This window comes from Empidonax traillii, unplaced genomic scaffold (assembly GCF_003031625.1).
Source record: "Empidonax traillii isolate 1590-97213 ecotype Southwest subspecies unplaced genomic scaffold, ASM303162v1 scaffold532:size433792, whole genome shotgun sequence".
NCBI classification, from domain to species: domain Eukaryota; kingdom Metazoa; phylum Chordata; class Aves; order Passeriformes; family Tyrannidae; genus Empidonax; species Empidonax traillii.
Window position 1 is genome coordinate 25,017 of NW_020955725.1, and position 16,414 is coordinate 41,430.

The 16,414-nt window shown below is 38.7% G+C and overlaps 1 protein-coding gene across 1 annotated transcript in view; it reads right to left on the reverse strand.

Moving 5' to 3' along the window:
- The window catches only part of IQGAP1 (IQ motif containing GTPase activating protein 1), a 55,012-nt gene that overhangs the window by 21,988 nt on the left and 16,610 nt on the right, over positions 1 to 16,414 (reverse strand). The window contains exons 6-16 of the mRNA XM_027897200.1: positions 15,955 to 16,022; positions 14,866 to 14,979; positions 13,709 to 13,887; positions 12,944 to 13,034; positions 12,276 to 12,439; positions 11,126 to 11,210; positions 9,916 to 10,079; positions 9,381 to 9,541; positions 8,720 to 8,844; positions 4,716 to 4,879; positions 1,958 to 2,048 (exon numbers count right to left, since the gene is read on the reverse strand). Of these exons, the coding sequence (XP_027753001.1) occupies positions 1,958 to 2,048; positions 4,716 to 4,879; positions 8,720 to 8,844; positions 9,381 to 9,541; positions 9,916 to 10,079; positions 11,126 to 11,210; positions 12,276 to 12,439; positions 12,944 to 13,034; positions 13,709 to 13,887; positions 14,866 to 14,979; positions 15,955 to 16,022 (1,406 nt within the window). The remainder of the gene's footprint in view (positions 1 to 1,957; positions 2,049 to 4,715; positions 4,880 to 8,719; positions 8,845 to 9,380; positions 9,542 to 9,915; positions 10,080 to 11,125; positions 11,211 to 12,275; positions 12,440 to 12,943; positions 13,035 to 13,708; positions 13,888 to 14,865; positions 14,980 to 15,954; positions 16,023 to 16,414) is intronic.

Genomic DNA, 16,414 nt, shown 5'->3' on the forward strand with positions numbered 1-16,414 from the left:
TCTGGCAGAGACAGTCCTAACTCAAAAGGGGTCTTTTCAACAACTAGTACCGCTATCCCTAGTGAGAAAGCCACGGAGTAGTTTGTGAACAAGTCAAAAACCTTATCGAGGAAAGAAAAAGAGCAGAGGAAGAAAAAATAACCACACATCACTCCAGGGCTACTGCAGAACAGCAACTCAAATACAGAGAAAATCACAAGAGCACAGAAATCCCACTGATACAGCAAACATGAAATACTCATTTTCAGCACTAGGTAGGACTGCAAAAACCATCTATTCCTACATGGATAGTTAAGGGTATCTGAAGATCTTTTCAGGCTTAAAGGCTCATCCTGTTTTTGACCACATGCTCCTTGGCATGACATTCAAACCTGCTGATTTGCCAAAATGCTTGGTAGGTGGGAAAAATGGTGAAAAAAATTGCACTGGTGCTTCTGGGAACAAACAGTAATATGAATAGGTAAAAGCTCTGCCCTAGTTCCTCCCACCTTTTATTTTTTTATTTTTTATGTTTTCCTCTTTTTTTCCTCTTTTTTTTTTTTTTTTTGGTAAGGCAGTTGACAGGGGAATTTGCTGACTAAATAATGTTATTAAAAACAACTAGGCCATGGAGTTGGAAAAACTCATTGTGTCTTTCACTAAAAAGTTTTGATTTAATATGTTGATTTTTCTCTCTTTTAAAACTTCTATAAATAAAGAATACAAACGGACAAGGCACAAATAAAAAAAACAAGCTCACTTCTGCAGACAGAGGATGGAAGGAATCAACTGGGCCAGAAACTCTACACATCTGAGACACAGATTCATTAAGAGCTCATGCTGGAGGGCAGTCTAGCCCAGTCCTGTTCTCAAAGCTGGGCTACCTTCAGGGCCTTGTCTGACTGAGTTCAGAAAATCTTGAAAGACAGATATTCTACACTGTCTTTGAATAAACTTTTCTGTTTCCAATATGGTTGCCTATTGAAAACAAAATCAGAAGGGACTGACTGTGCACGTTTGGATAACTTTAAGTACTAGCCTAACATCAAACTAGAACTTTCGGAAGTGGAAAGCAACACATCAGCACACCAGAGACAAAGAAATAGAATCAAGAAAAATGTAAGGTGACTATAATGGGCAAAACCAATCAGCACTAACACTGCATGAATCAAGCTAAACAAGCTGACAGGTAAATGCTGAATGTAACGGAAAATCAGAGATTCAGAGTAAATGCAAATGAAAACAATATCACATTTTTAAAATGTATAAAAACAAGCTCTCCAAAGCACGTGGTAAACAAACATCATACATAGAGAACAGGCCATCAGAATATAACATAAGACTTGAAAAACTTCACGTTTTGTTAAAGAAAAAGATTTTGGCCAGAACAAAATAAAATAAACAAACAAAACTCCCAACAAACAAACGAAATAATAGCCCAACGAGTTCAAGAGTAGTAATTACTTAATTTTTTCTGTAGACAGAAATGACATCATTATAAAGACTCAGATGCAACAAAGGGTGGGCCAGTCCACCTGCAAACTGTGCTAAGAGGCAAAGGTGGTTATGACTGGTGTGTAGCACTGTCTGTATTTGAAAAACATGTGAGATTGTCCACTAGTACTTCAGAGAACCAAGACAACAGTACATTACACAAACAAAAGGTAACGCTCACCAGAAAACATTTCAATTATGCACGTGAACATTCTCACAGCTAGCTAACAGATTTGTCCAATGAGATAACACAGTTCAACGGTCACACGCAAAACGGGAAAAAAAAGGCATATTCCCCCCCAATAAATTTAGTATTTGAAGAATCTGCCATTTGCTCTTCAAAGAAAAAATTACTACACCAGAAGACTGGAAGTGCATTCGGTTTCCTTTGCCACGTGACATTTCTAGCTCCGACTTTACCTTAAGTAACTGCTATTTGGTTGGTAATGGGGATTAATTGCAGTATTTGTGTGATAATACTTACATCTCTCGGACTCCTCTGTGTCCTTGTTAGCCCTATGAATCCCATCCTGAATTTCATCTAGCCAAAGTACAGCTGTTTCATCCTGTGTATCCTGAAGAGAATAGGACAAGAAAAATATATACAGTGTGGGTAGAGAAGTATCACTATTTTTGCGAAGCAAAATAACCCATGCTCAACAATAGCCAGTATAGTAGTTTTCCATATCAGAGGGAATAAGAAGTATTTCAATCTTCCTAACTGACTCCAATAGCAGAGACTACTATGGCATTACCAAACTCATTACTTTCTCCCAGTCAAAAACTCTTTTCAGGAAATAGAACGAAGAAGAAATTACATCAATGGAATCACCCTGATAAGCAGAGAGAACACAAGGGCAGGGACTCGGTACCGGTCAGTCCTAAAGCCATACTAGCTACGAGGACACAACTTCCCAAGAAGTTAGTCCTTCAACAGAACACAACTACACAGAGTTGCCAACGCACATCTGTGTGCAGAAACTAAAAGCTTTTTGGGTAAGTAGTGTCATATCAGGCTGCTCTTGTCCCCATCCACAAAAGTTCACACGCTTGTACAAACTAGCAAAGCAAAAAAACATTGTATGTATTGTGGGTGGGTAGACACACACAGCAGTCAAAGCCATGTTTTTAGTCTTTATTTTAACGGATTGCTTGTCAAGGAGCAGTGATCACACGGTATCCTGTGTTTTGGCTGGGAAATCCAATGAGCTAATGTTACACGAAGAAATTTGAGAAGAGGAAAGAGGCAAGTGTTTAGCAAGTCCCAAAATATGCATAAAAGAACAATGACCTAGCAGTCGCCAAGCATAAGCTTTTCTCCACCCACTGGTGTTTCCTGTAGGTAACTACGGAAAAAAATGCTAAGATGCAACTGCTACCCCTCTGATAGTTGTACAAACAGAACATAGGAAACATTTAGTTCTGGTATGGAATAATAATCACACTGCACAAAAGAACTACTACTTACAGTGTTCATGAGCTTTAAGACCAGACTGAAAATGAACATTCCCTTACATTCCCTCCACATTTTTCCCACTGTTTTGGCAAGTATGAAACTAACTTGTTTAAATGATACTTCATTCAAGAGCTTAACATGACTTTCACAGGCAGATTTCACCTGAAAGTCAGACAGTCCCGTAAGAGTCTCAGCAACAGCAAAAGTCCTGTCCAGGGAGTGGGGGAGAATAATCACTGTAACCTTACTGTACTGTGTACCAGCAGAAGTTAACCTCAACACTACCAAGGCCCTGTGGTGCTTGTCTACAGTTTTACTGTTGCAAGGCTTTCTGCAAGATACACAGAGTGTAACATACTACAAGGTCTACTGGTTTTTTCCTTCTCTCCTAATCACATAAGAAACATGTTTCATACAGCACTCCCCATTCATGTAAACAACTGAACAATGTCTTGAGGTGAAGTACAATCCCTCTCAGCCCCAGGGTATAGAAATCACTAGTTCATAACAGTTGATTTCAGATGGTGATTATTTTCCCCACATTGTTAATTTATAATATGATCTTTCTACTTTGGAGATTCCTGCCATGCTGCTGGGACAAGCCTTTTACTTATTTTATGTCTAAATAAGGTAATTTCATGCCAAATGAGAAGTTACCAGCACACCCTGGCACAAGTTTAAGTACACACTAAAAAGAGCTCATTATTTTATTCTGACTCAGCGGGAGGAAATGCTTCAGCACAGACTGGGTTCCCGAGAAACATTAACCCTGTCAGGGTCCTTGGGAAAGCTGCTTAATGATTTTCATTAGAAATGCATACAGTTTTCAGCTATTGCCATCATGTGGGTTTACCTGTAGTCAAAAACAAACAAACAAGAAGTGTTCAGGACAATCTAGATCTTAGTCTGTATACGAACTTGTGCATTGCTACTAGAGCAATGAGGTCCACAGCAGAAAAAAGAAAACCAAACACTTTCAAGTCACTGAAAGGACAGATGTCTGCTACTTCTTTGTAAATAGATGAGAAAAAAAATTCAGTGTCCTATCCCTACTACTCAAAAATTAGTTGCGTACACACAGGTACACTCCTCATCACCTTTCTTAAACCTGTAAGATAAAACTTGCTCTTCCTCTCTCCATTTTCACCTTTCAGTTAGTGAAAGCTGCAACTATGTACAAGCAGGTAGAAGTCCTTGGCTAATGACAACTATTGCTCAAAAAAATCATAAGCTATTAAAGTGTCACAGGTGAACAACAGACATCAGCATACATTTTGCTAGTAGCATGTATGTTGCTTCACATGTTTTTTTCTAATTTATCACCTCACAGATTTTTCCACTTTCAGAAACTTTCTTTTTGCCATATATAACTATGCCTATGACTCCATTTAATAAAGAACATTAGAAAAAATACTTCAGCTTGCAGGAAACTTGCATTCAAAAGTTCAGTAGTCCTGGAATGAACATGATCTCCTTTCAAAAACAGATGACACTATTTTTCCACAAACAAGATACATATCTCACTGAGAACCTGGGATTAGCCGTAAGAAGCCACCACATGCACTTAATATCCTTACACCTATGTCCAGAGTTCATGAAGATTCATACTGTTAGCTGCAAATCTCTTTAATACAGAAAGATCCAAACTGACTGGGTAAGATCAACTGAAGGTATGCAGAATGCCCACCTCTCCACTGCGAGTTTTGATTCCTGACTTTCAAGACCAGTAAGAATCCCATTCCAAATATGTAAAGATCTTTCAAGAGGTGCATTTAACCACACTCACCTGTGCTTTCTCTCGCTTGGCTCGAAGTAGCGTATCCTGATAATGCTGTGCTACCTTTGGGGCTACACCCTCCAATTTTGCTGCAGGAATCTGTAAGGCTTGAATAGTCTTCTTGCTGTCCCCTTCATCCAGAGCTTCATTGATAAGACCAATTGCCAAAATCCCTAGGAAGGAAGGCATAGGAAGAGAAAGACAAAGTTCCATTTTTGGTCAACAATAACTGCTTCAGAAGAAAAGTGCAGTTAGTCCTTCCTAAACCAAGTATCAGCCAAGAACCTCAATATTTTTAACAGAAAATATTATTTACTAGTAAAGAAAGCAAGACTACTTCTCCACTTTAAAGTAGTCATAGTTCCTGGGCATGGTAATTAAAAAAATAAAAAGAAAAAAACCCACTCAGGGAGACCACAGGCAGGGACAAAATTGAGTCCTCAGACACACAGCTCTGAGCCACTAGAAGAGAATTATCAAAACCCAAATGGCCAGAGTTTACAATATTCCAAGGTTCTAGCTTATCCAGAAAGAAATCTTCACAGGAAGATAAAGATTTGCATGAAATACCATTTAAGAACACAATAACTTCATTATTAGAAAAATCCTTTATTAAGGACGTATGTAGTATTAGCTGAATACTGTAGAGATGTGGACGCATCTTACAGTTAGCTAAATGGAAACAGTACATCATACATGTCCTATCTACAGCAACCATCTCCTGCAAATCACAAAATAGCTCAGGTTGAGATGGACCCTAGATTTATCTAATTCAGTTCCCTGCTTAAAGAAGGATCCAGTCATGCTTGGTTCTCAGAACAGAGAGATCTTGTAGAAAAAAGAAAGGACTCAGTATGAGGGTTTCCAGCTTTGGTTATTGTATTCAAAGATTTGTGACTTCTGCAAAAGAAAGACTCACAAAACAGAAGATTATGCAAAAACCAGAACATCTTAGGAAAGTGATTATATTTGGATGGAGTTTAGATTAGGGAAAAATACATGTTGAGGACATATTGCATATCACTAAAATGATAGCATGGTTCCTACCAAAAACCAGATATGATAACTTATGAAAGGGTACAGAATCTCAGTAGTATTCTCTTTGATTAGTTTGCTAATATGGACGTGGCATATTCCATGGAAGAGCAATATGTTAAAGCTCTTCACTGGAAAGCATTTTTTAATTTGAAACTATTTACAAGCACAGTGGAAATGAAATATACATATATATATATATATATATGGTCGTACACCTTGAGGACCTTCTCAGACTAACTTAACTTATTCATAGAGAGGGGATAAAAAGCATCTTTGCATAAGGGCATATATGAAGCAGACCAAGGAATTAAGAAATTCCCCAGAAGAAAAATTTATCTCCTTACAGGATGTTCTGCACTTTTTTTTACAGCATAAAGAGTGTTAAAAGAAACAGGATGTTGGGACTGCACAAACTACTAGAACTGCACTGTGATCTCTTACATTCTATGAACATAGCACCGGTGTGTGCGCTCACAGTGCAGGTCCCTGTTTGTGTGGTTTTAACAAATCTGCTCATGTGACCCAAACAGGAAACCCTGTGTCTATTTGGAGAAGCAGGAAACAAGTTAACCAAGACAGGAGGCTTTTAATTTAAAATTTAACCCTCTCTAGAGTATAAGCTTTCCAAGGTGAAACACAAGTCACCAAGTATACAACAAGGAGTGGCAGAAGACACCTGCTTGTCTCAGTGTAAAACATAAACTTTAGCATCACCTCCACACTCGTGACAAACCTCTCCCGCCTTATGATGCAAAGCTTTGAGCTAAATATTACACAGATGCCTTGAAAACAAGTGACACCCAGGAGGTTTTCGGTACTCGTCATAAACAAAAGTTAAGATTCCTTAATGAAACTGAGAAAAAAAAATAGAAAATTAAAACCATCTGAAACAGAAGCTCAGAAGGGTCTACCTAAGAATTGTTTACTTGTGCTATTTTCAAGGACTCCCTTATCTGCACTCTGGATTTTAAATCAATTAATACTGTATTAGAAAAAGAAGAATTACTCAAGATTTCCTCTGTTGCTGAAATGTTCATAATTACGCTAAGTCCCAGTCTTTTATCACTGCTAAAAGACATTTATTATCATAAATACTACTGAAAAATAGAAATCTAGAAAATGTAGGGCTAGAAGCAGAGAAGTTAGGTTAACACTCATTCACAATTTTCAGCTTGCATCAGTAACTTTTTTCCTTCATGAGTACTTAAGTTTTGGTACTCGCACCTGCTGCATAGAACAGTTTGAGCCGGAAGGAACATTAGAGATCATTTAGTTCCAAGCTCTTCTTCTGCCATGGGCAGGGACATCATCTGCTAGACCGATCCAGCCTGGCACTGTACATGTATGTATACACTACACCTCTTCCTGTTCTCTTCAATACAGGGCTATTGACCAAATGCCTGCGAGTGCAATGCATTAGTGGTGATTCTTGGATCACAACTTCTAGATAAAAAAAGAAACAGGTGTCCATGCTCCAGGTCAATAAGCCCTGCAAGAGAGTTCAGGGCAGTGTGAATTGCAGTGCACAACACACACAGTACATCTGAAAGATTGGCAGCATGCTCCTGGTGAGAGCTCAGATGCTCCCCACACCCAGAGAGCTGAAGTCTCACCAGTGATCTGTCAGACACTTGTAACTTCTGAGGGATTTTGCACATCTTCCAATAGAGGATTTTCTTTTGCACTTTTTACCAATATTTTGTATCAAAAGGCAACAATTGTGCAAGCATACTCTTCTTCTACCAGTCAGAATGTCAGCTAGCAGTCATTTCAGCTTTTATAATACTGGTTTTATCAACTAGAAGGCATACGGAGTGTAAAACCAGTATTGATAAAAGCTTCTAATGTCCTGATGGAACTAACAGTAAACAAAGTAACTAACCTATTAAAAGATCAGCACTTGCCATTACAACCCTAATTTGAGATTTAGGTCCCAGTATCTGGAACTCAGAATTTGAATGGCACCAAACTGATAAGATAATATGTTCTTTGAAAAAGCTGTATCAAATGTTTTAAACAAAAACATTTGTTTAAAAAACATTTGTAACAAAAACTACAGTAAGTAGTTGTTGAACAGAGAGCATTTCAGCATAAACTTTCTTGAGTATCTGTTGATTTATCACTGAATCTAAGTAACTGAAAAGGCTTGTTTATTTGGTGCAGTAAAGAAGCTGTACTTTGGAAGTAGTGTTAATACAGCCAAGAGTTAAAGCACTGAGAATAAGATCTCGAGATAAACTCATCTTTCTGTTGTTCATTCAAGCTCTTCATCCACTATAGAAATGCATCTAACATAATTACAGATCTGAAAGTCATCAACAAAAGGTTATCTGGCATATGCAGGTCAAATTACCCACAGATGAAAAATAGAGGATCTTGGACTGAGGCTGTGGAACTTCCACTAAATACTGCAAAGGTAAAAAGGCCAAAGCACACTCAAAAGAAGGAATAAAAGGAAGAAGAGGACAACCTGAACAGGGTAAAGTTGCAGTCAAAGAGAGAATAAGACTCCAAGAAAAATATCTTCTACTGAACGCAGCAAATTAGGAAGGAGGATTGAGCACTCCAAGTTGTAGCATGGGCTACAACTAACTGAGGGATTTTGGTAACACTAGCTTTCATTAAATTTGGGGGGTTGAAACAAAATTAGAAGGTTCTAGACAAATCCTAGACACTGACATCAGAAAAGGAATTTTTAATCCAAAAAAGGGTTGAAATTCACACTGGAAGGATTAATAAACAGTTTTGAGACAGTGACTTCAATACCACAAACACTCTTGATTGCCTGCAGTCCTGCAGTTAAGACTTTCGTATTACAGACCACCAAGTCTTATTCAGAAATAAGATCTTCCTAGACATCTAACATATGATACAACTATAAGTCAATCAGTAACTTCTTGTATTGACATGCACCTAATTCTAGCACTCCTTATAAGCTAGGATCAGTCTAGCATGAATTGAGCAGAAAAACTTACTTTCATGTTCTTCATGCACAACTTTGTTCACATGATCAACACATGACTGGATATCATTCCATGTGACAAATTCATTTCCTTTTGCATTTCTTTGAGCCTTCAGCTTCATCAAATCATCGATGTATCTGTCAAAAAACAAAACCCAAACCCAATAAATATCACAACAAGCTGGCCAGGGAACACACAACACAGCCTGAGAATTGGTACACAAAGTGGGAGAGGTAACATGAAGGTTGAAACTGGAACAAATATGAAAAGGGGGAGAAAGAGGAAAGGCTGTGTGCAGGATGCTCAGCCCAAATGTGAAGTAGGTTCAAACAAACAAAACTGCTAAATAGAGAAAAGCACTAAAATATTGAGTAACAGTCCAGGCAAAGAAAACGGTGAGTGAGCTGGCGTAGGAATTAGTGACAACTTAATGGGTATCACAATGTGGCTTTCGTGTGAAATCCACGAGAAAGCACTGAGAGACAGCACAAGAAATCAGACCAGTAAGAAACAGTAATTGCAAAAACAAGATGCAAGAGACAACAGAGATTAAATCAATACTGTAATAAATAATGTAGAAGCAATGTAAAATGTAAGAGAAGGGAAAAAAATTTCATGAAATCACAGAATATAAGCAACAACAAGAACACATATGATTCCTTGAAATATCCACCTCTGTGAGTTCTCATCCTCAATGTTTGTAAGCCCTGTGACAGGACTGCTCAGTTGTTTCCACACTGTATTCACATCCCCTGAATCCAAAGCCCTATTAATCAGGGCCACAGAAGACAGCATCTCAACAGCAACGGACAGTTCTGGATGGGTGAGGTTGCCCTGCATACAAAGAGGACAGCAAATTAATTCTCTTTGCCCTATATAAACTATTCTCACAAATAGAAAATGATAGAGTAGTTGTCAAAACAGACATGTTACAAAGCAAAGGGACAACTTTTATGACAACGAAGTAGAAAGGTTAGTATCATAAACAAAGCTACAATACCAAGTTAAGAGATTAAAGCAGAACCTTACAGGGCCACCAAGGAGCTCAAGATTTATGGATTAAACCACATCAAAACAGACTGAACACCAAAGCAGTTCCATTAAGACTCAAGACAAGTTTGTTCCAGAGAATGCATTTAACAGCACAGACAAGGTAGACCCAGTGGCCCATGCCAACTTCCAGAAATAACAGAGAAGGTGATACTTACTTCAGGGCTCTGTTGCTGTAAGGTAGCCAGCTCCCTTTGGTAAAGATCTGCAGCAAATGCATAAACCTCTGGTAACTGGGCTTCTGAATTCATCATTTCTGTCACAGTCTTCTCAGCATCACCCATTCGAATTGCTGAATTAATTCTGGCTACTGCTGCCAGTCCTAGAAGTTCAAAGAGCATAAAGAATACGGCAGGCAGACTGTTCAGACCCACATAGTAACTGCATTTTCACTCTACTCAGATACTTAATTAGAAAAAGAATAATACCCCTAACTGTGGAGAAAGAGTCAAGCTTTCTGATTCATTAATCCTCGGTTAGTCTTCTGTTACTGAAGACAGCTAAATACACAACGCTCAAGTTAAATACTAGTTCACCTTTTTGTCTGTTTATCAAAGGACTGTTTTACCATTTCAGTACTGTGACAGTAAGAAGCCTCACTGCAAATTTTTGGATGGGTGAACAGTACCAACTTCCTCTTCCTGTTCACATCTACCCTGCTCAAGGAAGTAAGAGGCACTCCATCGTGAGTACACCCTGTCTAACTCCAAATGGCACAGTAGGTAAACAAACACAGACCTCCATGCTGAACAGTAAGGTATTTCCAAGGCAGCCACCTACTTAATTCAGCATTCACTATTTTCCTCTTATATTCTAAACTCCTCAAATCTCTAGTAGAGTCCTTTCAACCTATCAGATTGAATTGCTCCTGTACAGTCAGAGTTCTGCATGGTCCCAGAAACATCAATCAAAAATCAGTCAGCCATCATAATCTGCATTTTCTTTGCTTCCTGATATTCAGAAACAAGTTGAAGGTTCTGCAGCTCAAACCAAGGAAGATTTATGTGAATGGTCAGCACACAATCTAGCTTTCACACCTCTCAGAGCAATCCAGATTTTCTTCACAGATCCACAGCACAAAAAATCATGCAAGTATTCTATAAAAGGAGGTTATTTAAGGTAGAGGCAAAAATTCCGTGTTTCTTCTATTTCATATTATATGCTGTTATCTCCAGCCCCACTGTAACATCTGGATAAAAGAGACTACAAATCACTAGGGCAACCATCTCTCTAATGTTCTTAGCAGCTGTAAGGTACTTAAAGAACATCTGTATTGACCATTCATAATAGACCCAAAATACTGTGCTGTGTCATTCTTTTGATCACACCCATGGTCACTTTGCTGCAATAATTTCTGCTGATCCTCACTTTGCTGGTACTGTTGTGCTGCCCTGTTAGCAGCATCCACTCCCAACTGCAACTCTTCCTTCTGCAGAGGACCTGTAAGGCCAGCCTAAAGAAAAAAAAAAACACGAGGGTGAAATGATGTCCACCTTATTCACTTCAAACACCTCATTAAAAATACCCTGCTTTAACACAAAACATTCTAATGCAATATAGCTTCTGCAAACAAAGAATGCCACATATGTAATAGGAAGCCAGAAATTACTCTCCAGACGCTCAATTAAGATGACGAAAGACTGTATGTGTACAACCTGACCCCTTTTATATTAGAAGTGCAGTCCCATGAACATAACAATTGAAGGCAAGATCCAGCTTCCAAAATTGTAAAATATTTAAAACAAAGGTCATAATTTTGTGGGAAAAGACTCCCCGCACATGAGCTGCATGCTGATGTGAAATTTGTGTAGTTTGCCAGAAGAGACCTGTTGACTAATGTTCCTTTTTACCTCTGAGCAACTGAAGAGTTAGCAAGACATCAAAAAGGACAACACACAGCTTTGGCTTACACATACACACTTCTTGGATTATATGATACCACACAAGTACAAAAAACTGAGACCGAGTCACCAGGGAGGAGGGCTTGAATAACTTGGGTAGAATCATAAAATCATTGGTTGGAAAAGACCCCTAAAATCATTGAGTCCAACTGTATACCTAACACTGCCAAGTCCACCACTAAATCATGTCCCTAAGCCCCACGCCTACAAGTGGTGTATGGTCCTATTCTCCACAGTGAAAGTAGTTTATGCTTATCTGATAGGTGTTTAAAAAACACAAATATCCACATTATTTGGACACTGACAAGAGTAAAATGACGGAGGACACACCTTAATTATAACAGTTTTATATACACACAAGTTAGTATTTTAAGGTTTGGTCAAAGTATTTATATATGCACATACATACAAACATTATATTAGCCTTTCATGTGCAGACATAAAACCTAAATGATACATATGGTTACTGAATGCTTCCATCTCATAGCACTAATTTTTTCTAACCAACACTAAACTGCAATGCAGGTATACAGCAAGTGACTAGTACACAGTAGTACAGTGAAAGGCAGAGGCAGGTAAAAACTTCAAAAATCAGCGTAATTTACACTTTTCCATACCTCCTGTTTCTGTTGCCTATCACTCAAAAACTGCTTGAAATACCAGTCACAATTTTCTCGTAGCAATCCTCGGAGTCCCAGGGCTGGTGTTGCCAAAGCTTCATACAGTGCTAATGCATCTCCTCGTTCCAAAGCTAGGTCAATCTTTGATATGGCTGCATGTGCTGGCAAGAGTAAAAGAGTTTTGAGAGAAATGTGAAATGAGAAAGTCCCGTGGTTTATGTAACCTACTGCTCAGAGAGAAAAACTCTTAGACCTGATAAAATAGTAAGTTAGGTACGTAATCCAAATGGAAGAATTCCAGAGTAAATTACAAAGCAGTACTTGAAAAACCGTCTTGATTGTTGGAAATAGCATGCGTTATTCAAGATGAAGAATTGGAGGGGCCAGCAACATGGACAATCCATTTCCCAAAGGAAGGGTAACAGAAATCAGAGAAAATTAAGCTTACAACTATGTACTAATAATCAGTAAAATTACAACCAAAAAAAAAAACCTCCCCGAAAAAAAACCAAAACCAACCACATAAGCAACAAAAAAACCCAAAGCACCCCACAAAAACAGTGGAGCTGCATTTAAATTTGGTCAGCATTACAGAAAAACAGGAGCATAGATATCTTTTTGAAGTACTATTTTAATTAAGACTATTACTTTAACATGATACCTACTGTTCACTTTATTGATGTTTCCTTGAATCTCAGCTTGAGTCAGAAGTTCTTCATACACATCTCTCTCTCTGTCTGAACTTTCTGAGGCAATCTGAAGATGAAATAAAAACTCATCAGTGTTTCTACAGCTTCCTTTGCCCTCATAGATCTTCTAAGTGAAAAAGTCAGGGAGGATAACTACCTATCTATATAGAGCTGTGATAGGTCACAGACAGGCTACCTCTACACATGCAAAAAAAAGCCCTATATGTAAACACATCTAAAGTAACCACAGTCAAATTCTGATACAAATAGCCTAGAAACACCTTATTTCAATGTAATGCCTCTATATGAACACACAGTAGAGCTCCAGAACATGGAAAGCAGTATACAGAGCTAGGCTTGCATTATACAGTGTTTTCAAACAACATGGATCACCTCCAAGAGCATCAGTCAATTTTGCTCATTTCTTTGTTAGGAAAACACATCTATACTGTGTGAAAATAGAGGGATGCATCCCGAGCATAAAAAGAATTAAATGAAATCTGTATCTATGAGGCTCATATTTCAGACAGCTAAACAAACTAACACAGCTAACTGCTGCCTGTCTCCTATAATAAGAAGACAGGTTACTGGGGAACATACCAGAATACCACCAGGAGTAAGTCCACCTAACGCTATACATGCAAGACCGTAACACACATTCTGTGAATTCCCCCCAGTTTGCACTGCAATACAAAATAGCAATGCATGCAAATAGACGGCTTGAAAGAAGAACTGAGCTACCCTATTTTTAGCATTCTCCATCTTGTCTTGCTTTGCTCTGTAGAGTGTGTCTTGGTAAGTGGATTCCAGTTGATCATCAAGATTTATTAGCATGGCATTAGCGTTCTTCATTGCCATAAAAGTGTCAGCTGGAACCTGACGGTCAATTGCTTCATTAATGGCAATGATAGCAGCATGTACTGAAAAACAAGTCACAGTCTGCCAGTTAGTACCAAACAAAACAGCTTTGTTAAAAATCTGAAAAGAGCAGAAGAATTATCTGAAAACTAACTGGAAAGCAAAAGAATTATCAAAGTACCTCTCATTTCATCATGGCTTTGTGTTCTGGAAAAAAAAACAGCTGTCTGCTTTCTAGTTATGTGTGGCAGTTTTAATCTAGGCCTTCCTTGACGACCAGTTTGTAACCAAGGAAGTGGCCATGTTCCCAGTATTCCATACAACTTTTATGTAAACCAGGGTATAAATAAGGAGGAGAGGCCTTCTTTCTCTTCTCTCACGGTGAGGGTCAGGAGTTGGGGTCCTTGCGTTGGTCTTGCTTATCTAGAGGCTGAGGCCTGCAGCGACCGCTGGTCTACCATGTGGGAGATTTGGAGAGTGCTTGGCCGTGTCTGGCGATCTTGCTTTTCTGAGGGACGTGGTGAGATTTGTTTTGCTAGTTCTTCATTTTGCTAGTTCTTGGGTTTGATTGTGTATATCTGTTCTGTGACCCCTTTTGTCCCTTTTTCCCCTTTTCCCTTTCCCTTCAGGGGTGTCTGGATTCCCTTCACTGAGTACATAGCATCTTAACTGTATATAAGTAATATACATAAAAATATATATTCTTATATAATTGGATTGATTTAAGGCTCTTCAATTTTATAGGTTTTTTTTCCTCTGCCTTAAGAAAAGAAGGGAGGGGGAAGGGGTTGTTACTGTCAGTTTGAGCATTTGGCAGGGAGCCAGGTCCGAACCATCACATTATGATACTTCAAGTAGCTGAATCTTGTTCCAGAAAGAACAAAAAACAAAATACACATGAGAAAGAATAAAAACATCTTCCCAGTCTTCCAAAAGGCCTATCAAAAGGACTGTACTAGTCTTAAAACAGGGGGCATTAAAACCAAAACTTAACTGATCTGCTGATTTGAATAATCAAACAAAACACTATTTTTCCTTACATGCTGCTTCATCCACAGAAAGCTCATTTGCTAGAATTCCTCCAATCTTGCTGAAGGCAGGCATCTGAATACCATACTTCTCCAGTTCAAGCCTCATATTACTGATTTCCTCCTCTGAAATATACATTAAAACAGTGTTACATAGGTTTAAATACATTAGCACTGCTATACTATTTGCTGCTAAAAAAAAAAATTAAGATAACTACAATAGATTGCAATTACCATTTAAATACTACTTTGAATATCATTCAGTAAGTGAAACAAATAAATGAAAACTGGTAAGACACTTTGCACACTTTCCTAAAATCTACACTTTTTCCCAGAGACTCATATGGAAATATTCTGTAGTCTTTCTCACTAGAAAACAACACAAGACTCTCATGAGGAGCTGGAAACAGACTCATTCTGAGGTACCTCAACTGTGGTTGCCAGCAGGAAAATGCACAGGCAGTAGTTAGGATTTTCTTTTTCCCCACAGAGAGAATACACTGAGAAAAGTGAATGGAGGGTATCAAGATACACTAGGAAATAAAGTTTATCCACCTTTTAAATCTGATGCGTGCCCTCATGCAAGAACCTCACTAATGCAAAACACAGAATTTGACACTTTTGCAAAACTCAAGGAAGTGAAACCTTGAAGAGGCATGTCGACACGAGACTTTGTGCTGGCATCTCCTGAAGCCAATCAGTTGGCAAACGCTTCTTCAGCTGATGGCACCTCTAGTTTAAACTGTCACAGGAGGTCAGAACTGCTTACCAAGTTCCAAACTGAAAACTCCTAAGAGGATGGATGCAAGGCTTAAGCATCTTACAACAGTGACATTGTTAGAACAAAAAGAGTTACAACATTGTTATTTGTAAAAGTAATGATTAGTGTACTGATGGCTATAGCTGCCTGGCTTACAAGTATCCAAATCAAACCTTTTTCCTAAATTACCGGAATTCCTCATAGCCTATGATTTTTATTTTAATTTGGATTTAGAATATCAACAGTAATAATCAGTTCAATTGTTCAACAACTGATCTATCAGGGTATGAGATAAAAGCAGCACAGGAGTGTTGGGGGGTTTTTGTTTGGTTTTTTTTTACCTGTGAAGTCCACCTTGCCATATAAATCCTGAATCTGGGGGGCAAGACCCAGTTTGAAAAGGTACAGGCTAGAAAAGAAAATAAGCAAATAATTAGAACTAGTAATTTTTCTGTGTAGTTCTGACAATGATGCAATTTCAGAACAGATTCAAAGACAAGTAAGCCAATGTAACAGCTGTCCCTCAGGGATCAGTGTTGGGCCCAGTTCTGTTTAACATCTTTATCGATGATTTAGATGAGGGGATTGAGTCCACCATTAGTAAATCTGCAGATGACACGAAGCTGGGGGGGTAGTGTTCTCCTGCTGGAAGGCAGGAGGGCTCTGCAGAGGGATCTGAATAGGCTGGAGAGTTGGGTTGATTCCAACGGGATGAGGTTCAACAAGGCCAAGTGCCGGGTCCTGCACTTTGGCCACAACAACCCCCTGCAGCGCTACAGGCTGGGCACAGAGTGGCTGGAG